The 24,636-nt window shown below is 48.5% G+C and overlaps 6 protein-coding genes across 6 annotated transcripts; 2 read left to right on the forward strand and 4 right to left on the reverse strand.

Annotated features, from left to right (window-relative positions):
• Positions 1-891: 891 nt before the first annotated feature.
• sdnJ (Glycosyltransferase) lies at positions 892-2,540 on the reverse strand (the record flags this gene model as incomplete). The annotated part of the gene is made up of 3 exons (XM_031151653.1): positions 892-1,168; positions 1,218-1,901; positions 1,948-2,540. 3 exons carry the CDS (start codon positions 2,538-2,540, stop codon positions 892-894), a joined length of 1,554 nt encoding a protein of 517 aa, XP_031003502.1.
• Positions 2,541-8,524: 5,984 nt separating this feature from the next.
• Positions 8,525-11,238, forward strand: bglI_1 (putative beta-glucosidase I; the record flags this gene model as incomplete). The annotated part of the gene is made up of 4 exons (XM_031151654.1): positions 8,525-8,633; positions 8,686-9,292; positions 9,365-9,680; positions 9,736-11,238. The coding sequence occupies 4 exons, from the start codon at positions 8,525-8,527 to the stop codon at positions 11,236-11,238; spliced, it is 2,535 nt and encodes an 844-aa protein (XP_031003503.1).
• A 329-nt stretch (positions 11,239-11,567) lies between these two features.
• On the reverse strand, positions 11,568-12,621 carry Eci2 (Enoyl-CoA delta isomerase, mitochondrial; the record flags this gene model as incomplete). Its single annotated transcript, XM_031151655.1, has 4 exons — positions 11,568-12,121; positions 12,221-12,298; positions 12,360-12,510; positions 12,559-12,621. 4 exons carry the CDS (start codon positions 12,619-12,621, stop codon positions 11,568-11,570), a joined length of 846 nt encoding a protein of 281 aa, XP_031003499.1.
• Positions 12,622-13,034: 413 nt separating this feature from the next.
• LHYA1_G006721 (uncharacterized protein) lies at positions 13,035-14,179 on the forward strand (the record flags this gene model as incomplete). The annotated part of the gene is made up of 5 exons (XM_031151656.1): positions 13,035-13,136; positions 13,189-13,261; positions 13,314-13,339; positions 13,363-13,600; positions 13,698-14,179. 5 exons carry the CDS (start codon positions 13,035-13,037, stop codon positions 14,177-14,179), a joined length of 921 nt encoding a protein of 306 aa, XP_031003498.1.
• Positions 14,180-15,504: 1,325 nt separating this feature from the next.
• Positions 15,505-17,785, reverse strand: LHYA1_G006722 (Transcription activator of gluconeogenesis; the record flags this gene model as incomplete). Its single annotated transcript, XM_031151657.1, has 3 exons — positions 15,505-15,522; positions 15,602-17,400; positions 17,506-17,785. The coding sequence occupies 3 exons, from the start codon at positions 17,783-17,785 to the stop codon at positions 15,505-15,507; spliced, it is 2,097 nt and encodes a 698-aa protein (XP_031003497.1).
• A 3,259-nt stretch (positions 17,786-21,044) lies between these two features.
• On the reverse strand, positions 21,045-23,364 carry atB_0 (Efflux pump; the record flags this gene model as incomplete). The annotated part of the gene is made up of 5 exons (XM_031151658.1): positions 21,045-21,205; positions 21,262-21,368; positions 21,755-22,645; positions 22,692-22,832; positions 22,991-23,364. The coding sequence occupies 5 exons, from the start codon at positions 23,362-23,364 to the stop codon at positions 21,045-21,047; spliced, it is 1,674 nt and encodes a 557-aa protein (XP_031003496.1).
• Positions 23,365-24,636: the final 1,272 nt, after the last annotated feature.

Consider the following 24,636-nt stretch of genomic DNA (forward strand, 5'->3'; position numbering starts at 1 on the left):
CGAGGGGAGGCCAGTGTTGAAGTTGTAGTTGTTGGAATTGGGGTGTGAGGGGGATGTGGATGTAGGTATGGGGGAGAGGATTACGGGTTGGGTGTCGCGATCGCGTTGGGAGACCTGGTTGTTGAATGAGGATATATATCGCAAGAGCGGGGTTGGGTTGGATAGTGACTTACGGGTTCGTAGCGGTGTCTATTCATGATTGCACTTATTTTTTACCTAGGTATCTTTCCGGAGATATATATTTATAAAGATAAAAGGTACCTTAGGTACAGCTCAGGGCTGGTATGTGAGGCAGGAAAAACGTATCACGAGCTTCTGATTTTCAGAACAATTGAAGTGAGAAAGTGCTGCCTAACGTATCGTTGAGTGAGTTTAAAGTTAAGCTACGGATATGGAGTGTTATCACGCCGCTTCTTGGCGCCGCCGCGTCAGCATTTCCAGAGGGCCTTTTCAGCTTGGCGGGAGGTCGTTGCGTGAGGCTTCTTATTGGTTGATTCGTAGTTGTGCGAATCGGAGTTGACGTGAAGATGCGATGCGATGCGATGCGTTGCGGCGCGGGTAGGTAGGGGTAGGGTAGGCCAGGGATAGTGGGGGAGGAGAGTCATGTGATGAGGGTCTTCTTCAGGAGGAAGGAAAAGAACCGAAAGATCGAATTGCAAATCAGGGAATATTTCGATCGTCTTGGGTATTTCCGTATTTCCATATTTCTGTTCGAGTGGAAACGGATTCCAAGTTATGATCTTGCGATCGACTTGCTGGAAAAAGAAACTCTGTACTTCTGTACACAGGTAGACTCATCATTCATATTGGGAAAAAGAACATGAAAGGAACATGGTGGAGTACAAATCAGTAGTCGTGAAAGAGAACCATATCTGATATAGTAAGGTTGGATCATATGCGCTCCAAAAGCTTGATGATCTTCTCACACGCTTTCGCGCGCCCGCCAAATCTCCCACTGATCTCCGCCAGCTCTTTGGCTTTCTGCCTCATCCTCAAAGCTTCCCCACCGTGCCCCAATACTCGCGAAAAAGCTCTAGCCAATTCTGCAGCCTCGACACTAGGTGCAGCGCTTCGACTTCCGTAGATGCCAATACCCAAGTACTCGACGCGGTTGGCAAACTCGAAGGTATCGAGCCAGCAGGGCAGGACGATCTGTGGCACTCCAGCACTAGGAATGGTTAGTTGTAACCAAGGGAAGGACACAGATTATCAGGTACCTCAGAGCTTCGTGGAAAGAATTCGAGCCTCCGTGATGCACAGAACAAATCACACGACCGGTTTGTAACACAGCTAATGGATCTACCGAAAGCCATTCTAGCACTTTGACCCTTCCTGCAGCGAGCTCATTCGAAATTGCATCTAGTGGTCCTTCTTCCAGTCCAGTGGCCCGAAAACCGCCCTCTAGATTTAGTTTCGAATTCGTCCCATTTTGAAATGCTGATGCGCCGGGAGCCTTCAATTTCCATAGAACTTGAATATCAGGTCTGTTGTGAAGTAACTGCTTCAGACTTGCTGCAAATTGCCGCGCCATAGATCCATCCATTCGGATGTGTGACCCAAGATTAATCAGCACGGTAGGACAACGCATAAGCCACGCCTGAAGCTCCGGGTCTGTTTCCGACACCAACGAGAATGGAAGCAAAATCGGTCCGCAGGCAGTGACATTGGACTCGAGGTAGCATGGAAAGTCGGTCTCGGGAATTGAGGGCACTAGGTAGTGGTTCTCCTTTTGCCAGATGTTGAAGACTGGCGGTAGGGCGGGGATATTTTGAGCTTTGCGCCATGACATGAGGGCCCTGACTGTGGGGGATGTGATGAGGGTCAAAATCAGACGGGTTTTGAGGTAGATGTTTGCTGGGATGAGATGCCAGGGAACGGGATATGGGTATGCGGATGAGATACTATGACACTCAGTACCGGTGGCCTGGAAAGTGTGTGTATACTTACGCTGGATATAGAAAAAACTGAAGTCTAGACAGTGGCTGCCTCTTGCGAAGAATATCTTGAAACGTATTCGGACTCAGGATAACGCACTTCCGTGATATTTTCAAGCAGGCATCGAGTCCTTGGCTGAAGAGGGGATCGGCCACGATTATATCGGGATTGACAGCTTGCAAAATGTGTATACAACTCTCGTAGCCCAGCATGTATTCACGCTCATCCCAAGTATTAGCTATTGCTGGAAGAGTCACTCGATACGTATCTAAAGCTCCTCGAATTCCAGGGGGGTATGGTCCTATGAAATCATCTTTGGCAGCCAGAGCTTCAGAAGATGAAGGACCTGGAACGGTGTGGAATAAAGCGGCTGTTGAATCGTCCGTTGCGGCTAGCTCGTTGAGTTCTCTGATACGACCTTCGAGGGGTGCAAAGGATGCGAAGTGAACTTGATACTTTCGACGCAGGAGTAGCTCGTAAGCAACCGCTAGGATGACATTGGCTTGGCCATATTCGCTGCTTGTAAGAAGAAGGATTTTCTTCTGCCCACGCTCTTCACCACTGCTTCTTGTAGACTTCTCGCTGGATGACATTGGACCAGTCATTGGGTGTGGACTAAATGTACCAAGTAGAAATTTCTATTACAATCGCAGACCAAAAAAAAAAAGACATCTGGGAGATCTTGGGCTCTTATCGTGGCAAGCACCTCAACTGTGGCCGGATAATCCTTGAGACCTAGAACTATTTGGTATTCTGGAGTAACATTTCAAGTAGTGTCGCTATTTAAAACGCACTACGTACGAGTCGCAAATTCCAATAGATAATTGAGCTTGCCCTATACCACGAAATCAAAATATAACAGCTAGCGTAATTTAAGAAACGACTAACCTACCAAATCCAGGTTTTAAACCACACCATCTAACCCATATCTTGTGTTTTGTTACATCGCGCGTTTTGAATAGCGACAGTACTGGTAGAGGTAGTGCGGGGATTAAGGGGGGGAAGGTGGCTAGACGACTGTACTGTACCATCTTCCCTCACCCAAGACCGAGCTCTCGGGCATGTGAGAACCGAGGATTGTAACGTCAACAAGGATGAAAACGGCGCCAGGGACTTGCTTTTTCAGCGCAGGTTCGGGACTGACAAGGAGACTGTCGAGACTATCGGGTAATGGTTGCGGAACATTCTAGTCATGTGACTTGCCGCAGCTGACGTAAGCGAAGAAGGCATAGCCTCTCCTCTTCGTCCTGCAACACACGATAGCTTCTAGACATCATGAACGAACAGCAGAATAGAGTCAAGTCTTACAAGCTACGAGCTAGTGAGGAGTGATCACCCCATGTGATACCAACAGAGACTATTGTATTCAGAGTCGCACAATCTCTTCTCTTGGCTAACCCGAGATGGAAGATCAATGACACATTAGCAAAAGAGAGAGGAACAGATTACAATCAACTGTCGGCTCAACAAAATGTCATTTTGTATTGGGTTTTATATCAATGTCGCAAGGAGGCGAGGAGTTGTGTCGGTATGTTGAAGGAGAAGCTAGAATACTCGGTAGAGGGGTCTGCATGGAAATACTCAGCAGCCTCACCTGATGCCACCTCACCAGCACTTTGCAGCACAGCATTCAGGATTATGTCTTCGCTCACAGATTCCTCTGTAGTCCCTTTTAATTTTCTATCCTACCATATATATATCATAGTATTCTTCCCGCCATGGTTTGTATCTACTATTCCCGAGTGATGTAAACAATGCTGACAGGCACAGAATGCACCAGGGTCGCAAAGACTCGACCAAGATACCGCCTCTTCCATTACACCCCCACTACCTGCATTACGCAGCAGTGATGATGGGTCCTCTCCTTTGGAACGCCCTGTTTTGCGGGTGCCCAGCTCTCCTGCGGAAACCGGCTGGCAGTACGACATTGCGACGAGAGCGACGGAATTCGAAGAGGATAGCCAGCCGCAGCCTGACGACTCTGCAGACCTTCCGTCAGTCTACCCCACCGACAAACACCCTCCCTGCAATACTTTATACGTGGGAAATCTCCATCTCGACACCTCTGAAGATGAGCTTAAGGAGATTTCTCAAAGCAGGCTGGCTATAAACGCCTATGCTTTAGAACTAAGCATAATGCGCCGACTTGTTTTGTTGAATTTGAACGTATTACCCATGCTGCGATAGCGTTGATAAATCTCAATGGTTATACTCTTCATAACAGCGATATTACATTAGGCTACTCGAAGAACTCTCTTGGGGCACAATTAAGGGAAGGGACAAGACAGCTGCCTCAAAATTGGGTCCCAATTGCCATGGCACCAGATTGGAAGTCAGAGGCACCGAGGAATCTGAATAGCCTTTCTTTCGGTCGAGATGGCCTAGCCGATCATTCCCAATACAACTCCGTTGAGCACTTCAGAAGTGAGTCACCCCCATGGAGTCCATGGAGTCGTGAACGATCGAAGTCACGAATTAGATATGGGGCTAGTGATTCGATTGCAAGAGCCGGTCGTCAAAATGAGGACTCTAATAGACCGAAGCCGAACGATTCTGTCGGACGCGCGAGTATTACGTCGAGAGCCAGATCTTCGAGCACGCATTTTGGCTCGGGAGTTGACTTAAATTTGGGGACGGCACAATACAGTGAACAATTAGAACATGACATGGCCGACCTTGTGCCTCTGGAGACTACATTGGCCCAGGAGAGAAAAAGCATTTCGGAAATCACTTCGAGGCGGACCTGAAGATTGGCCTGGCCACTTGACCGACAGCGATGACTCGTCTCCTAAGTTGGGAAGCAAAGACAGGAAAGAACAGAAGCAGCGCAATAAGGTTACAAGAGACAAAGAGATGGTATGGCAACTTTCGAGGAAACACCACCAATAAAGGCAGAGGAACTAGACGACTATTTTAAGCCCACGTTAAGCAAGAAGGATCAGAAGAAGCGCAACCAGTTGCCAGAGACCAAACAGAGCTCCGAAGTGAAAGATAATTCTAACTTAAGGCTCAGCACTAAAGAATCAAAACTTCAAACAAGCCGGCGAGACGACAAGAAAAGAAGAAGTCCATCCAAACCTCTGTATGGAATTCCAGGGCCAGCCGACAAGAGAGACGCAAATCATGAAGCAAACGCTCGACCAGTTTCTTATCATTCATGCAAATTTTCAGACAGGAATACACATGCTGTAGTTCAGCGTAAATTCGAGGCTTCTGGTTTTGAAAATCGACCCACAGCACATACGCTGCAAGAACTAGTGGTCAAGGGAGGTATTACCCTGTCTGTCAGCTTTTGGAAGAGCATTTTGAAGATGTGAGTTGCCGTTTACACGCCCTTCGATATATTTCATTTTCGCGCCGTGTCTTATCAGGTAGCAAACTTTATGAAAAGTTTTATAGCAGTTTCAAGTCTAAAGTTCTGTTCTCAGAATATACTGTCGAGAAACTAACCTTCCCTCTCTTGCAGGTAGCGCAAGAAGACTTCGACTGGCTTCACGAACTATTGGATATCGGGTGCAGTTGTGCGGAAATGGCAAAGCTTCTTATTGACGGCGAGAAGGAGTCGCCTTGGATTCGCATTGCACCCCCATCACTAATGAAGACTGAAATGCTCGACAAATTCCATCAGGAAAATTGCGTACATCAAGGAGGCCACGAAGTTAGTAGCTCCCCTCAGATCAGACATTCTCATCCACTTGAAATACCGGGAAAGAAAGCGAAAGAGATAATTAGTGAATACTGTGGAATTGCTGGTATCTTACCTCTCGAAGTCGAGGATTTTTGGTCTAATACTTCGTACGTTCAATTTGAAGATGCGAATTCCTGCGCTTGGATCAGCACTTCGGAGAACACCGAGAGGAAACCAGAGGTCAGTCTTATCTCGCAGCTTATATACGATATGGACAGGATCATGCACGCTATTGGATTTCTTCAAGCGAGTGGACTTTGCTGTGACTCAATTAGCATATTGCGAATTTCACACAAAGATCGCATTCGATTATGCAATATCGATATTCACCTTCTAAGAGGCTTTTATTACGCCTTGATGGATTGGAAAAATGATGTGTCAACTTGTAATATCTGTGCACGGCAGATCTTTAGACTTTTAATCGGAAACGCCGCCTATTTCGACAACTACTTTCACATTAGAGTTCCCGATTTTGAGTTGATTGTTCAATGTCTATTTGTGGCAATTCTGAGCTATGTTCAAGCTCATATTGGTGGGCTACATCCAAGATATCTGGTGAAAGAGTTGAAAAAAATACATCTTCTAGGAAGCCAGACTTTGGAACAAACGAATTTGGGTTCAGGGTATGTAGTAGTCGAGCTGCTTGACTTCACTTGTATGAAGGACATGGTCGGCGATTCGGCCTTGGTGTTCAGACACTCCTTTGATACCCTTTTCGCCAAAGAATTTGACCTTCTAGCAAGCCCAGAAGATATTGCAGAAACTTGGGGTCCCGCGAGATTTATCGCAGATTTGAAGATGGGCCCTCGAGCACTACAAGAGATTGAGATTGGTGGAGGGACCATAGCTCGCATGATCGGAGATCCCGAAAAATTCCATTGGAGTTTGGGGCAAAGCTTTTATTCAAACGACAAGAAAGTTTCGACTCGAAAGAGAAAATATTAATAGGTGGTACCACAATTAACAGGAATTGTCCATTGGACGAGACCAAAAGCTGGCGCCATCCAACGACAAATGGATATCTAAAGCACCTTGGGACCTATGGCTGTAGCTGGGAGCTTCGAGAGAGACAAGCAGGGTTAAAAGGTGGACAGTACGCCGTTCTCCAATTCAACGCTATATACGTAAAGCAAAATGGTGTCACATTGAAGCAACAGCAATTGGTGCTTCCTTTCAACGAGATCGATCTAGCGTTTCTCAATTCGACATGCAGGCTTCAGGTTAGCTTTTGCACGGGAGTTGCAAGGCGAGTTGCTCTCTGTGAGCTTCTTGCCGATGTAATGGTGGCGTTCGTCGAGCCACGGATCCAAAGACCCGCCCACTGGGAAGACCTCAAGACGAGATGCAATATCGTGGAAAACTTCCGGACAAATGACTTAGAACAGTGGTTCGAAAACCTCACAAGAGAACAGCGAGATAGCGTAATACAGATCGTACGATCTATGCTAGAGGTACTAAAAGACACTGGAATCGACAAGAATGGCGAAGAGCTTGTGATTGCATGGGTACGAAAAGAAAGTCCGCATTCAAGCCTCCGCCTACGTTGCGAAAAGACAAGCCTATGGGCACGCATCCTCGCCGACTCAGAAGACTGCGCAACCTTTGCATGCATCGCCCCGCTGTGTCTCCAAAGTGACAAACATAAATGCCGCTGCCTTGAAGTTGAGCCCTGGCACAATGTCAGCAACCTGCTGGACACAGCAGTCTTCCCACAGCTTTCCAACTGTGAACCAACAACCATCGCAGCAACACTCACGCCATTCAACCTGCAGCACCAAGTCAGTTACTGGATTGGGAAATCGGGCTCAAATATGATTGCTAAAGTGTGGTTGACGAACGCAAATGCGGATCCGATTTTGATTGTGAGGCAGAAGGTCATACCGGAAAAGTATAGAGCGAGGTTCCCGAAAAATATGGTAGAGAGGTTGGGGCGTTTGAGGGAACGGCAGGCGAGTGAGACGATTGCGAAACAGGTTCTTATACTTGCAGAGATATAATGATGATTTATGAAGCATGATGAGATACCCCGTATTTATGGCGCAATCTTTCGAGAGACGTTTTGGCAATTCTTATTCCCGCATGGAGCTATTTATATGGAATATATAAGATACATGTTGTGCAAATTCGAATTGAACGGAAGACACTTCAACACTTCAGACAAAACACGTCGCTTGGTGACGATGAATGAGCACCTCCACTAGCAGCTTCATACTGCAAGATGACAGTAAGTTGCGATATCAGGAGGACGACTAATGCTGTGAAAGAACCAGCTACCTATTTTCAGACCTGCTTCAGCCTTATTGCAAACGACGAGTCGTTAGTGTACAACCGAGATACAATCCAACAAACCTTCTTCCGGGTGTATCCAAAGTATTCCTGCGGCACGCAACGGATCTCCCGGGGGTACGTGTCTTGCCCTCATCCAACAGTAGATGTCAGCATAGATCACGAAGCACAGTGTGGAGGTTCTTTTGCCAAGAGCGAGCCATTGAGAGTGCAGGGCAGAACTTCGGGTATATCATTTAGTGGGAGGTTTCTTACTTCGCTAAAAGTAAGGGGCGGCGGGGTAGTGGCTCATCGGGCCTCGTTTCCGCTTATCAGAGCCCCAGATCTTTCATGATAGTCTCATTTTATGGGGAAACTTCCATACTCAGCGAATGACTTCATCGCAAGCCGGGAACCCGTGCGGACTCGTTTTGTTGTGCCGCAGATTCCCCGAAACTTCTGACGGCATATCGGAAACTTCCACCTCGGGTCATGGCCAGCCAGGGTCAAGGTCAGGGTCAAAAGCTATTCCTCATATGAGCTCCTCTTACCGACGTCTTTGCTCTTTTTACTTTCTCTTTCCTATACTTCTAATTTCATCTATTCTGGTTAATTGATACCAAAACATCACTCATCATGGGCGACGTCAGCGGATCACAACCGCATCCATCACCAATCCAGCTCCTCGACGTTGAAGATGTTCTAAAGAAGCTCACCAAAACTGAAAAAGCAGCTTTGACCGCAGGTGATTTTTAACGACTTTCCCTTGCTCGCCTCTAAACTGATCAAGGATACAGGCATCGATTTCTGGCACACGAAAGCCATTCCCCGCCTCAATGTCCCCTCCCTCCGTCTCTCAGACGGCCCCAATGGTGTCCGCGGCACCAGATTCTTCAACGGCGCCCCCGCAGCCTGCTTCCCCAACGGAACCGCCCTCGCCGCAACTTGGGATGTCGACCTCCTCCAAAAGGCTGGTGTGCTAATGGGTGAAGAAGCCAAGCTCAAAGGCGCTCACGTGCTGCTCGGACCAACTGTGAATATGCAACGCAGTCCGCTGGGTGGCCGGGGCTTCGAATCGTTTTCCGAAGATCCAGTTTTAGCCGGTTTCGCTGCAGCGGCTATTGTGAATGGCGTACAGACGACTGGGGTTGTGGCTTCGATTAAGCATTTTGTTACCAACGACCAAGAACATGAGCGGATGGCTGTTGATTCTAGGGTTACGGAACGTGCCTTGAGGGAGATTTATTTGTTGCCGTTTCAGATTGCGGTTAGGGATTCGAGGCCGGGGAGTTTTATGACGGCGTATAATAAGTTGAACGGGGTGCATCTGAGTGAGAATAGGAGGATTTTGCAGGATGTTTTAAGGGGGGAGTGGGGGTGGGAGGGGTTGATTATGAGTGATTGGTGGGTTTCGTCCCCTTATGCGAAGCTTTGTGTTCGTACTTGAGACCAAGAACTGACATATATTGTATTCAGGTTCGGCACTTACTCTACTTCCGGAGCAATCAACGCGGGCCTTGATCTAGAAATGCCCGGCCCAACCAGATGGCGGGGCGGAATTCTGGAACACGCTCTTCTTTCCAAGAAGATAACAGAGCATACTTTGGATCTTCGCGTGCGAGAAGTTCTCAAGCTATCAAATCGAGTCCGAGATTCCGGTGTTCCTGAGAATGCACCCGAAAAATCACAAAATACCCCTGAGACGGCCGCGCTCCTGAGGAAGATTGGTTCCGAATCGATAGTTCTACTCAAAAATGAGAGTAACGCTCTTCCATTCAAGAAGACCGAGACGGTAAGTTGACCTAAAATCTTGCCGCGAATGCTAGCAAATTCTAATATCTTGCCAGGTAGCTATCATCGGGCCTGCTGCGAAGGCAGCCGCATATTGTGGCGGGGGTTCCGCGACTTTAAATCCATACTACGCCATCACGCCCTTCGACGGCATATCCGGCAAAGGCGGCTCCGTAAAATACTCCACGGGCTGTTACGCGCACAAGATGCTCCCCGGTCTCGGGGCCCAAGTAAAGACGGCTGACGGCAAGCCCGGCGTTGTTTTCAAGGCCTTTACATCACCACCCACAGTTACAGACCGCGTACCCGTCGACACCATCGAGATCGTGGACACTAATATGTACCTCTCTGATTACACGCACCCCAAACTGACGGAGAATCTGTGGTGGGCTGAAGTAGAAGCGTACTTCATGCCTGACGAGAGCTGTGAGTTTGAGTTTGGATTGACTGTTCATGGGACGGGGAAGCTGTATGTAGATGGTGAGGTCTTGGTTGATAATGAGACAACACAGCGGCCTGGTGGGAGCTTCTTCAATGTTGGAACTGTAGAGGAGACGGGCATTAAACATGTCGAGGCGGGCAAGACTTACAAAATCAAGGTTCAGTGGGCGAGTGGCGTTACTTCGAAGCTCGCCGAGGCCGATGGTGTTGTGTCGTTCGGCGGTGGTGGTTTAAGAATTGGTGGCGCGAGAGTCATCAATGTGGAAGAGGAGATTAAAAAGGCCGTTGAGCTTGCAAAGTCGGTCGATCAGGTGGTCTTATGCGTGGGATTGAACTCGGACTGGGAGCAAGAAGGACATGATCGTCCTCACATGGATCTACCAGAACACACAGACGCCTTGGTCGCAGCCGTAGCGGCTGCAAACCCCAAGACCGTGGTCGTAGTACAGTCCGGAACCCCCGTCGCCATGCCATGGGCGAACGACGTCGCAGCAGTCGTACAGGCCTGGTACGGCGGCAACGAAACCGGAAACGCCATTGCCGATATCCTATACGGAGACGTGAACCCCTCTGGCAAGCTATCGCTATCATTCCCCAAGCAAGTCGAGGACAACCCCGCGTACTTGAGCTACCGATCAGAGCGCGGCCGTGTGCTCTACAGCGAGGACATCTATGTCGGATACCGGTATTACGAAGCGACGAAGAAAGCCGTCTCGTGGCCGTTTGGCTGGGGTCTCTCGTATACTACTTTCGCGTTGTCTGATTTGCACGTCGCTGTGGACGACAAGTCACTTATAATCAGCGCGAGCGTGGAAAATACCGGCTCGGTCGACGGCAGTGAAGTCGTGCAAGTCTATCTCACGCAGCAAGATCCCTCCATCAGACGACCAGTGAAGGAATTGAAAGGGTTTCAAAAAGTGCGCGTTGAGAAGGGGTCACGGAAGAAAGTCGAAGTGGTGATTGAGAGGAAATACGCTACGAGCTTCTGGGACGAAGAGCGGGATCAGTGGATTGAGGAGAGTGGGGTTTATGATGTTCTTGTTGGAAATTCCAGTGCGAACACGCCGTTGAATGCTTCGTTTGAGGTGGCGGAGACGAGTTGGTGGTCGGGGTTGTGATACTTTGAGCCAATGGTCGGTCGGTCGGTCTTGGTGCTCCTGGAGATGTTAGAATATCATAGGTCTAAAATTGGCATTCGTTTTTGTGTCGAGACAATGATCGTTCTTTTACAATAAATAGCTCCGCTTTTTAGCTCTGCGTTTCCGGATGTTGTAAAGTGCCACGGGCAAAACGCTGTATTGAATATGGGACTTAAGACCAGGCGGAGGGTTGATATGATGTTCTCTGTGATTGGCTGGGATATAGAAGGAAGTACTTATACATTGATTGTATTACCACCTAAATTTTTGACGCCCGTTTCTTAGAATTGGCTGTACATCACATTATGTCAGCAAGCCCAGCAATAACACAGAAAGAAAGACGACATACCTTCCAACTGCTTCTTCTTCTCCGCAAACCTCGCCCTTGGAGCTCCATCCACGAACCTCTCAGCCAGCGCATCCATAGCATTAGCCACAGCAACCAACCTCCCATCCCTCAGGGGCGCATTCTGCAGCCTCTTAACCTCAATCATACTCTTCCCATCATTAGTCCTCAATTGCTCTTCTAAGAAGCCCTTGACGCTCTCCTGGAAGCCCTCCGCAGGGAAGATATGGTTCACCATACCATACTGCTGCAATTCCTCAGCAGTAAGCTTGCGTCCAAACATCAGCATCTCGTTGGCGCGGTGCACGCCCATGCTTTGCGCCAGGTTGATGGCGGAGCCATATTCGGGGACTAGGCCGAGGGAGGAGAAGTTTATCTGCAGATAGGTCGAGGTCGAGGCGAGCAGGATGTCAGAACTCCCTGTGAACCAGGCTGCGCCGCCGCCTACAGCTGGGCCATTGAGGGCTACGACGAATACTTTTTTATGGTCGATTATACTGCGGAGCATTTCGAGACCTAGGGAATGCAGTGCACGTGAGTACGGGAAATGGAAAGATGCCAAGAATTGGATACATGGAAGAGGGAGGGATAGAAAATAATAAAGGGATTATATACCTGGGGCAAAGCGAGTAATATATGCCAACTTTTTCTCGGCATCATTGGCATATGTCTCGTCGGAATCTAATCCAGAACCTTGGACACACTTCATCAGCATTTATTTCCAAGCTATAATAACGTTAAAGACGAAGCTTACCCCTCACATCAGCACCAGCTGAGAAGAATCTTCCTTCTCCAGTAAGAACCGTGAAAACGGTGTCAGGATGATCATTCAATTCACGCATGGCTGCAGTTGTCTCCGCCATGAGCTTGCCGCCGAATGAATTGAGGGATTTAGGACGGTTAAACTATATATTGTTATTTTGATATTCTGGAAAGAAGAGGGCGGGAGATACTTTAATGATTCCGATTTGACCTTCTATGGTTAGGATGATATCTTGGTACTTGGTCTTAGACATGGTGAGACTTGTCGAGACGGCTTAAGCTCTTTTTTTGGGGGGGTTTAAGTAGGATAGATGGATGGCGCTGGGAGTGAGCGAAGATGGGAATGCAGTTCTTTGGGCAAACTGGAGGATAATGATACTCGGTAGATTAGATAATGGCCCTTTGATATCTCACAGAAAAGTAATTGATGTTGTTGTGTGCCACCTACTACCTACAGGAGGTGTAGATGTCTAGCGCACACTAAAGATGGGGGCGGGGGAAACTTTAACCGGCAGCCGAGGCACCGAAGAACAACGACGACGACGACCATATTTTACTGATCCGCATATTTTATATCCAAGTAAATGGCTTCACAGCCATTCTCCTGATGTGATTATGTTTGCTATACGTTTCATATAGATCCAAATTAATCCCAGCCCGGTTCAAAATGCCACAAACGAAACCCCAGGCGCGAATGCCACCAGCACCAACGCGTCTCCGCCAAATCGCACTCGTGGCCTCGGATCTAGAACGTGCAAAGGATCTGCTAGTATGCCGGATACAAAAATAGACTGTCCAAAGGAGGGCTAAATGGAGAACAGATAACGGTCATTGGAACGGAGGTTATCTTTCGAGATCCTCTGGTTGAGCAATGGGGACTGAGGAACATACTTGGTACATGGCTTCACGAAGCTACTAATTAACTCTTTTTCTAATGACTTCGTAGTTCCCATAGGAGGTGATGTTATTGAGGTAAGTCTTGACAAATGATGTAGTTTTTATATAGCTCAAGGCTAATGGAAGCAAGCAAGGTCGTTTCGCCCTTTAAGCCAAACACAACTGCTGGCAGACTGCTCTCAAAACGCGGGGATGGCGGATACATGATTATCATGCAGACCGAAGATGCCTCTGCACGGCGAGACTATCTGCAGTCGAATAAGCTGGCGCAGGTAATCCTTAATCATGAAAGTGAGGATTCCGTCTGCGTTCAGTATCATCCAAAAGGGATTACGGGTACGCGATTTCTCTGCCACCCAAGTCAGGCTGAAATAGACATCTTCTGTTTGTCGCAAGTACTCGCATTGTAGCTAACAGTATTTGGTGAATATAGGTGGCATAATCCCCGAACTCGACTCGCACTCCCCCTCCCTTACAAACCCCACGCCATTACAAACCAGCTTCTCCCCCTGGCACGCCTGCGGACCGCGCACCTCATATGCAGATTACGCCGCTGGCATGAAACGGCACTCCGATTTACATTTACTATCCGCTACGTGTCGACTCGCGCCCGGAGACGACGGTGTAGAGGGTGCGGCACGGCAATGGGAAGATGTGTTCGGCGTAGTGCGCGGGAAGCGGGGAGGAGAGAACGAGTTTGTAAACGCGAGACTGGACTTCGTACCGGGGATACATGGGCAGGCTGGAGGATTGGTGGAGATATGTATTGGCGTGGAAGGACAAATTGCGCTGGGTGATATGCTGATTAGGGCGAAGCGGATGGGTGTGTTGGGGGGTGATGGAGCTGTGGAGATGTTGGGGGTGAGATGGGATTTTGTGCTTTTTGAGGAGGGGCAAGTTAATAGTAGGCTGTGAATTCTCTATCAATTGGCCTGGGCGAATTATTGCTCGTCCTAGTATAGATTGACAACTGTGACACGATATCTATTGTTGGCCCGAAGAGTAGAAGGAACTGAATCAGGGACCAGGGTCGCAATTCCTCTACCTGTGGACTTTCATTGTAAATCGATCTTGTGAATCTATCAAACACCAATGAATGACCTTACCCTAATACTTAGGATATACATCCAAGTCCAAGTATACATTAATACCAGCCTCCAAATCAAACCCACCATCAAACGCCGCGCAAACTTAATACAATTCAAACTACCTATAGAACAGCACTATACTACCTAGGGTTCTATACCGACAGCATGAACCCTTTTCCTACAGAATATATATAAGCAAATAAGTCCCACCCCTCCGCAGAGTATCTTCTTAACCTAGTACCAGCTAAGGCCCCCTCCGTAAGGTATTTATCCCTCAATTCCACCCACCTACCTGCCTTTCATACCTATCCACATCAGCCCATTCATTCGCTCGTCAACTTTTGTTGCACGTCGCGATTCGCAGCTCACATCCCAAATCCTCTCGCGGATCCACTTAAATAGTGGGGGCGTGGGGAAGTGGAAGGAAACGAGATCTTCAAGCGTCCCGTCCCGTCTCCCTGTGCCAGAAACTTAGAATAAGAAGGCTAGGGTAGAAAAACAAAATGATATTTTTTAAGTAGGAGCGCGAGAGGAGCGGAAGGAGAAGGAGAAGGAGATGTAAATTTGGGAGTTCTTATATATTAGATATATTATTCATATTCGTTCATAACCTAGGTACTTACTTACCATCATGTATCTATAATCGTATCTGTATGTATATTTGCATTTGTATCTGTTTTGTATTTGTATTGTATTTGTATAACTTTTGCCTCCCCGCAAAAACAAGCCGCGTGCGTATATTCGTATCCACAAGCTTTCACTGCAAGTCAATTGCACGTTTACGTCGCACCCTCCACCCTCTACGCTCTACCACCATCCACAACCCCTTTCTACCTTTTGATCACCACATCCAACCACATACATCACATTCCAAAGAAACCAGAATTCCAAAGTCCAAAACGCCACCGAGAGGAAAGGATCAATGTCCAATCTATCATGCACCAGTCCCATCCCATCCCATGTTTGCCCATCCCCGTGTATAACCCCTCCAGCCCTCCAGGCCCCTAACCCCATCAGCGCCGGTTTCCATGCTATGCTATGCTATCTATACCAAGCCTAGTATAATATAATCCAAGAAAGAGAAAGACAGAAAGAAGGAAGGTATACTGTGTGGCAGTATTGTTGAGAGAGGGAGAAAGAGAGCAAGGGGGGTTAGATGCAAGGGAGGAACTGCATGACACGGCATTATATTAGCAAAATCTTCAAGAAAAGAAAATAAATCGTATGGGGAAAGGGAAGGAATACTTACGTTCATAACGATCAACATGGGAATATCAAAAACATCCCTCTTGACCGTCCAGCAATAACTACAATCCATCTTCCCATCCCTCTCGAGGCGGCCAATCCCATGCTCGCCATCAATCTCCCTCACCCGATTCCCCATGCCGCCAATTCCACCAGGCGTCCGTTCCTTCTGCTTATTCTTCTCATCGCCTTTGGTGGATTCGGGACTACCCTCCATATTTTCCTTGGTCTGGTATTTCAGGAGCCTACAACGCGTCGTAACACTACCCCTACTATCACCAAACGCCAGCTTCGCGAAATCTTCGTAGAACTCGATGACGGAATCGTCGTCGAGGAGCTCGGCTAGGAATACCGGCTGTGGTTTCCCGTCCTTGCCTTGGGTATCGGCTAGACTAAGAGGGCGCATTCGGGGCGTCGCAAGCCGTGAGTTACCTAGACTGCTCGGGCCGGAACTATCTATACTCTTCCCAGTGTTGATATTCAGATTCGCTTCTTTGCCGAGCAAGACCTCCTTCCGCCAACCCGTCAACAGCGTAAACTCCGTATTCACAGCTGCCACTTCGCCAGTACGTCGACACACGAGGGTGGGCGTGCAGCAATTGTGCATGAATTCCTCATACTCGAATAGAGTGCGCTGGAAACACTTTTCCATGAATATTAGGTCTTGGCGATTGAGGGCTTTAGTGCAGGAGATGAAGGAGGGGCGGATGGAAGCGAGGGATTTGGCGATGCGGAGCGTTTTGGTGGGGGAGAACCGCCGTTGAAGGAAGGCAGTCAGGCCGTGGAAGCCAGCGGTGTAGGAGTAAGGTTCGTGAACGGTGTCGTAGATGGATGAAGCGTCGCGGGTCCGTTTTCCTAGGACGGAGGAAGGGCCAAATCTTTGGCTTGGGCCGGGTTTGGCGTCCTGCCGTTTAGGTGCGCGGTAGGGGTGAGGCGTTGCCGTGGGTGTATGTGCGGTTGTTGTGGGTGAGCTTTCGAAGCCCATTCCGCTCGCGCCTGGACTTGCGTCTGTGCTTGGACTGTGGTGACTTGTGGGTCCGGTTCCTATTGCGTATGCATGTGGTAATCCATGCTGAATGTTATGGGCGAACATCCCGCCAGCGTTCCGTCCGTCCATACCATGAAACTCTGAAAGCATCTCTTGGGGATACATTTGACCATATTGATCCATGTTATTTCCAAATACGGATCCGTTGTTAAAACTAACACCGTTCATACCCTGTGACGATATCGAGTCCTTTGATGGAGTTTCAGCAGCTCCAGAGGACATATGTCCTAAAACGCTGAATTCCAATGCACCATAGTGGTTTCCAAAATTGAGACCTTCTAGGTCAAAGTTGAACAAGGCTGGATTGCTGGGATCGAAAAGCGCACCACCAAAATTGTTCTGGACGTCTGCCGATCCTTGATTTACTGATGACAACCCTTGCATTGCAGCTTGTCGATTGACTTGATTTTGAAAGGTAGGCGATAAAGGGGATTGTTGACTTCCATACGAAAGCCGTGCTTGTAAAGGAGGCGGCATTGGATTTTGCTGAGAGTTGTAGATAGGATAGGACGGGGATACATCAGCCTGTGAAAAGAAGCCACTGGCTCCAGGAGATGTATCGGAAGCCGAAGTACTAGTTGTAGGAGGGCCATTGTTGGACCGAGAATTGTTGACTTGATTGTAGTTAGGACCCAGCACAGGTCGAAGCGCTTCAGGAGGCGCATCATGAAGATACTTAGCCTTTTTCCTGACACCATCTTGACAAGCATCTGCTAGACCTCGTTTGATACAACGTTGACAAGGGCGCTCATCGCCTATTATCATGTTAGCTGTCGTTAGGCACAAGAAAGTCGGTGGGGTTGAGGAAATTTTGGTGAGCTGAAGAGCCAAGCAGTTCATCTGATGGGAAGCAAACATACCACAGGTCAAGTGAGCTCTTTGACATGCAAAACAAGCTCTTCTAGCTTTCTTTCTCCTTGGTCTTAATGGATCTTTGGGATCTAACTTTGGCTTTGTTGTTGTCGATCCAGACTTCCCATTTTCCTCCCCGTCTGGTCTGAACTTCTGCTCGGCCATATCTGTATTATCGTCCTCCTCTCTACCTACAGCATCGGGGTCGTCTTGTTCATGCTCACTATACTCATTCTCCGAGGCGCCTTCCGAAACCTCAGGATCATCTATCTCAGTATCTCCCGACATGCTGGACTAAATACCTAATTTGGAGGTGTCAATATGCCCAGGCTAGGTCGCGGCCTTGCGAAACCACACTCCGTCAATAAAATACCCCCCAGCAAGAGCGCCCGCTCGTTAAACCCTGGAACGGACCCCTGTGCAGGAGGCTCGTAACACAGAGCAGGGAAGTACAGCTCCCAGAGGCGCCGTGAACCGCTCGGAGTTGCTAACAATGCACGATGACCTTGCTCTTTTATACAGGCCTCAGCTGCTGTCTTGGAACGCCGTGGACCTGTAGACAAGCCCCTGCTTCGGTATGCTCCACGCCGTGATCCACAACCTTAAGTCTGCCCGTCGAGTGTATCTATTCCTAGCACAATGGCTCAACGCACAACACAATCTGCTGCAAACCAGTGCGTAGTAATGCGTATCGGCAGCAGCGCAACGCACCGAAGCTCTCTAGCAGAAGGCAGCAAGTACCCGCCCCCTCGCAATGCCCACCACGTTTCGCCGCGTGCCTATCCGGCTACAGGCACGCGTTCGCATGTACTGCAGAGAAGTTTAGCCTGGCCCGTCGGTCTGTCCCGCTTGCTCGACCAGTCCCGCCTTGTGTCGTTTCGTCCTGCGGCCTCCAACACTTCCAGTCGGCTGTACTACTCGGTCTCTCACACGAATCACTGTTTTTTTCTCTCTTGCCTTCCTCTCCGTGCCCTCTTTCCCCAAGCAAGTCGGCGCGACGTACCGTACCGTATTTCCCAGAGCTCCCAGCGTTCTCTGCCTGTCCCACGTTGAGCCACGCCTGCTGCTGCCACTCAAGGTCGCCGACCAATACCACCACTGTATGTAAGTCCACCCAGCACAGGGCCAGGATCACGCGGCGCTCGTACGCCTCTTGCGTCGCTGCTCAGCTTATTTGGCAGATCGAAATGATGGCACCTCGTTCTTGCAATCAATCAATATGTTTCTTTCGCTCCCTGCCAGTTGTTCCACCTTGCGCAGATAGAGACGTATTATTTCAATGTCGTGCGACGCGATGTAGATGCAGGTAGCCGTCCACCAATTCCAGTTTCCAGTCGCTCGCGCCAGATCTCCACCACAATGGCATTGATGCCCAAATATTGCCTTCCCTGCCCTACGCAGCTAATCTTTTTCTCCGCGCCGGCGCGCCACCTCTTCATGTATCGACTCGTATCGTATTGTGGTCGCGACGTTCGAATATTGGTTTCTTGCTTGAAGGTTTGATTCAGATCAGCAAGGAGGTAAGGTTTGAGCTTGCGGCTGAGAAAAAGGTAAACGTCAATTGAAGGAAATACGGGCGGCGGTTATTATTGGGTCCACGCCACGGTAGAAAGCTCTTCAAGAGTGGAGAGGCGGGGTCTACTTTGCTGGGATGCGGTTTACAGTATGAGCTTGGCTTGGCTTGCTTGCCGGTGGGTGAGGTGAGGTGAGCTGCGGATGCGGATGCGGTCGGTCGGTCGGTTGGTCGGTCGGTCGGCTTCGCAAGACCCCCCCAATTGAGGAAGGGGAGGGGAATTGGAGGAGCGGTCGCAATAGACGAGACGAGTGATATGATTGATACTCGTATTGTGGTAGGACAATTGAAAGACTACTCTACTTGATTACTGTATGGCTTTGGGATAGGGATTGGGTCTGCGCGTGCCGGCAACGTTGTTTGTGTTGCCACTGCAGATGTGAGATTTGCAGTGGAAGGTGGACGTTCGTCACAAACAGCTTGACCTTGACGCCGCGGTTCAGCGGGACTGGACTGGGATTTACAATACAGTAAAGTACAGTAATACAGTAATACAGTAATACAGTAGAGTAGGTACGGATTATATATGTCTCGCTAATGATTCCCAATCCAGGCCAGGTCTCCACCCAGACGCATTACGTTACTCACTCACCCCCCTTTCATGTGGAGGGGAGGAAGATTTACCTTCGCCAAGATGATTCAAAAATGGAGGGGCAGCAGTAGCAGTAACAGTCGTAAGCATGTGTTATCATGTGTTGTAGTTTCCCACGCTTGATTCATTCTGTTATATTATTCTCTTCATAAGGTACTGTACTGCAGGCAAGACAGACAGACGCTGCATATGAAATGTGATAGCCATCCAGATGGGTCCCCGTCATGTTATTCCCATACTCCGTACAAGTATCATCCCAATAGACCACTATACTAGTCGCACGAACGATAATAATACTAACAACAATAATAATAATCAGCATAGTAGAGTAGGTAGTCACATGCTCTTGCATGGCTAACCTATACCTTTCTACCTCTCTACCTCTCTACCTCTCTACCTACCTAGGTACCTACCAAATCCCATCCCCATCCTAGGCTTCCATTCCATCCTACACACCCGCCACCATACCCCACGATACCATCCATACCATCCATCCATCCATGCATCTCCCTTAAAAACGACTGCTCACTGCTCACTGCTCACTGGTTCATGCCCGCCCGTCCCGTTACTCAACATCTCGTACTCCGTAACAACCACCCCACCCCACCCACGAGCACGAGCAGGCAAGCCAGCCGAGCCGCAGGGGCCATATGGTATGGTATGGTAGAAAACGGTACAGTACAGAAGTCGTGAATGTCGTGGTTCGTGTGCACGCATTCAGGTGTGATAATGCCAATACAAATATCAATATCAATACCAATACTAATACCAGTACCAGTACCATGCCATGCCAATAAGCACGCAGACATAATCATGTTACAGGGTAGCCAAGTTTCAGAAGCATGTGTTCACTGTTCAGCCCATCAGATGACTCGAGTCGTGCATGGGGGGCGTGCGGGTCGTGCGGTTGTGCAACCGGTCCTCCCACTCCACTCCGCCGGGATGGGATGAGACACTTCCCATGTCTTGGGTAATCCCCAACCCATCCCATCACCATCCATCCATTCCAGATAAGATTCTGGAGTTGGTCAAAACCGCACGCCATACTCCGTACCGTACCAGGAGGCGCTGGGAAGACGAGGGGGAGCGGGAAGCACAACTTCAAATCTCGAGTCGAGTGACATGTGTATTATGTATGTATGTATGTATGTACTATGTAACTATACTGTACTGTACTGTACTGTATGTAGGTGAACAGTCTGATTGATTACCTTCGTGCCCATGCAGTTCACACCCCTTATCCAAAATTGGAAATCCTTGGCTCGTTACTCTTCGCTATCTATGCATGCCAAATCATCAATACTTACAAATATGCGCAGACAAATAAATGAAAATTATATACTTTTTATATTGCCTGCCCGCCCCCCTATCGCCTGCGAGTCTTAAGCAGTTGCAAAGCGGCTCTTGCCGCGAATCTTCTTTCCGTATCTGAAAAATATGTATGGGAAGGGCATCATGGCCAACGTTAAGAAGCCCAATAGACTCGTAGCCCATTGATCGCCCAGCTTGTGGTACATCTGTACGCCAAAAAGTGGGAATGCAGCTGTAATTCATCAATCAGATCAGCCTCGGCAAGGAAGTGGAGATGAAGGTACCTACCACCAAAGCTGCTTCTAGCGAAGCTATTCGCAGCCAACGAGCTAGCTGCATACAGAGGGTATGCGTCGACGAGGAAGGTGAAGATGCCACTGAAGACGAGGAGAGTTCTGCAGGTTCCAAGCGGTCAGCGACGTGATGACATTTTGTACGACACCACGTGCATCAATTCGACGTGTCATGTGAGGTCGATAAACGGGATGGGGGAATTGATATACACGGGAGGCTGCTTTGAAATCCTTCAAAACTAGGGAGGATAGTTTCAAAATAGCGGCCAGCCGTTAAACAGACGCATAGAAGCTGTCAATTCAGTGTGGGAGAACACCCAAATCATAACCAGGTTCTTATGGCTTGATAATCAGTGATTGAGGCTGCATTCAACGCAGGTACAACTCGTGTTGGACGCCACTTGGAGGCTTGACCTTGCCATATCAAAGTTCCCTGTTTTCAACGTTCGGGCTGAAAAATGATGCAGAATAAAAGAGCTGTCACTTACCCCATGCCAAAAATGCTTGATCCGATGATAGGAACAATCCAATGCACCGAAGCATATGTTGTCCAAGCGAACAGGAAGATTCCGGCAGGGACCAGGACAGCCCCAGCAATGGCCGGAGGAAGTCTGTATTCTGGCTCACTGGCTCCGACTTCACCGGTTGCTGCTTCCCGTTGCTTGATAAGCCTGACGTAGTTGTTGTGCCAGAAAGGATCAGTAAGTGCGCCCATACACATTCCGACGAATAAGCCCAAGAAGCTTAATCCGACCTGGGACAGTGTGAAGTCGTGCTTGCCCTCAAAAACAACGGGGAAAGCTCCGAAGAACAAGTACAGAATCCCCAACAAGATAGCGGAGAATAGACAGAGATTCGTAACCATAGGTTCGAGAATCAAAAGCTGGAATGGGCGTTTCAACGAATGCGCGATTGTCTTCGGAATTGACTTGTCCATTTTTTCCATCGGAGCCTTCCAACGCTCATCTCCTGTCTCTTTCCGCATTTTCTGAGCTTTGTTTCTCAACATGACGGGGTGGTAGGTTTCCGGGACGAGAAGAACAATTAGTCCCAAATTTGCACCTGACCAGATAAGCAACATGTAGAAGGTCCATCTCCAAGTCGAGTATTGGTTAATGAAACCTCCGAAGAGGGGTCCGATAGATGGTCCGACGAAAGGAGATGCCGTGTATATCAACATCGGAAGCTGAAGTTGATCGCGGTTGAACATGTCCCCAACGGTGCCTCCTGCTACAGACAAAAATGCGCTACCAGAGAGCCCGTCCAAAAACCGGGCTACTAGCATGGTTTGGATATTTTGAGCTACAGCAGAGGGAATGATCCATATGAAGAACATGCTAAACGAAACCAGGTACACCGGTCTGCGACCATAGAACTCACTAGAGGGGGTCAGTAGACTTCATCAAAGAAGTTTCTGGGACGTACGAAAGTGGTGAAAGTAACATGGGGCCAATACCAAGCCCCATGATGAAGAGTGAAAGTCCTAGTGTAGCTACAATCCTGGAGCAATGAAACTCCTTTGTGATCTGCCCATATGTGGACGAGTAGATGGAAGAAGTGCAAGTCCTGTAAGCAATAAGTCAGCATGTTTTTAAGCCTCAGCTGATTTCCATCTCAGACTGACTCCCGTCCCATGAATCTTCTATATCAACTCCCTAGCCACCATTGTACCACCAGCTAGACACCATTGAGTTCCCAAATCTAAATAAAATTGGACTACTCACACACAAAGCGAGCTCATGCTTACAATAATCACAATCACCCATTTCTTCGCCGTACTAAGACTCCTCGGATTCAAAGGATCACTATCCCCACCCTCCCAATGGACCTCCCAGGGATCCTTCTCTACCACACCCACCGCCTCTATATCTTCTGAACTCCCGTCCTCTTCAGCGCATCCATATCCGTTGTTCGAGCGCGTGTGTGTAATCGTGCGGTGGATAGACGATGGTCTCTGTCCCTGGGATTGTGGGCGCGAGGGCGAGGTGATGTCTGCGAATTCGCGCTCGGGTTCGAGGTCTTGGGAGGGAGGTAATGTGAGGGTCGATTGGCCTGGAGACTCGACTTTCTCGTCGTACTTTTCACTTGCTTCTGCCATTGTCCTGGTCTTCGTTTCTCTTGTCTCATAAAATAATTTTCTGCTTTCTGCGGTGTCTGGAAAGTGGGGTAAGGTGGACTAGCTCCGGTATGCGTAGCTATAGATTCCCAACTAGAAAAGAGCGGACTGAAGAGCATATACTTATTTATACACTATATACTCATCTAGGCGATACATGCCATGGCATGGATATACTGAATCAGCACCTTAGTAATCCCGGCAGGCGCATTTGTATCGGAGGATGTTGTTCAGCTACACTACCGACGAAAGTAGAGATTACCCCATATCAACAGTCCTGGCTTGGGAAAAACTTTCCGAGCAGACGACAGGGGGGAGCTCGCACTCTCTCTAAAGGCCCGCAAAAAGGCAGCTTTCGGAGCGCATTCGGTATGGTGGATGGCGGTTCGTTGCTAATAGTATACGGAGTTGGTGTTAGTAGTCTTGATCCGCCTCCAGTGAGTTCGGTTCACGCGTACCGGACGGACCGGGACAAGAAAACGTTAGCGCTATTGATGGCATTCCATTCTTTGTACCTCCGTAGAGTCAAAGCTTAAAGCCGGCTAAGCCCGTTAATACGGCGTACTGTACTTGATACCAGCAACCCCATCTACCCCTCGGCGTTATTTCAATTGTTGTTCTCACTTCGTATCAACTTTGCTTTTGCGGACTGCAAAACGCGGCATGCGTCATGATTACAAAGCGTTGCATGCATGGTAAGCCATATGTTTTCGGCGTTAAGGTTGCTTGATTACCTGTGATCCCTTTTTCTATACCCGAGTGAGACACATTTCAGAATAATTATCAATTCTGATATCAGCTCAAGGTGACTTGTTTGCCAATTGTATGTCCCTGATAGCGTCAAGTGACGCACGAAATTATATCAGTTTTTGTTGATTGGTGCTATTTGGCGTCGAAATTGCATTTGAAGCAAGAACTAGTAAGCTGTTTATAGAAGTCTTTGCGATGAAAGCATGCATGAAACAGATGTATGGCTCTGCACGAGGTAAGCTAGTTGTTAACTTGGGCCAGGGTATCTCTGTGTATTCTACGAGTGGCTCATCAAAATAACAGCCTTGATTTTGGTTTCTTCAGACCCTGCAAGTCTCCTTCTTTGGTCTCCTGAAGTTCCATCTCTACATACTCGAGCGCACAACCACCGCCAAAGTCGATTAACAGAGATGCGAAGGTCTAATCATGAGTTTGTCTACCTTCGCATCCCTCAAACAATTCTATACTTGTGTAACCTCTGGACCGTCTTATCAATCTAATCCA

Source organism: Lachnellula hyalina, assembly GCF_007821495.1.
Source record: "Lachnellula hyalina strain CBS 185.66 chromosome Unknown contig00120, whole genome shotgun sequence".
Lineage (NCBI taxonomy): Eukaryota > Fungi > Ascomycota > Leotiomycetes > Helotiales > Lachnaceae > Lachnellula > Lachnellula hyalina.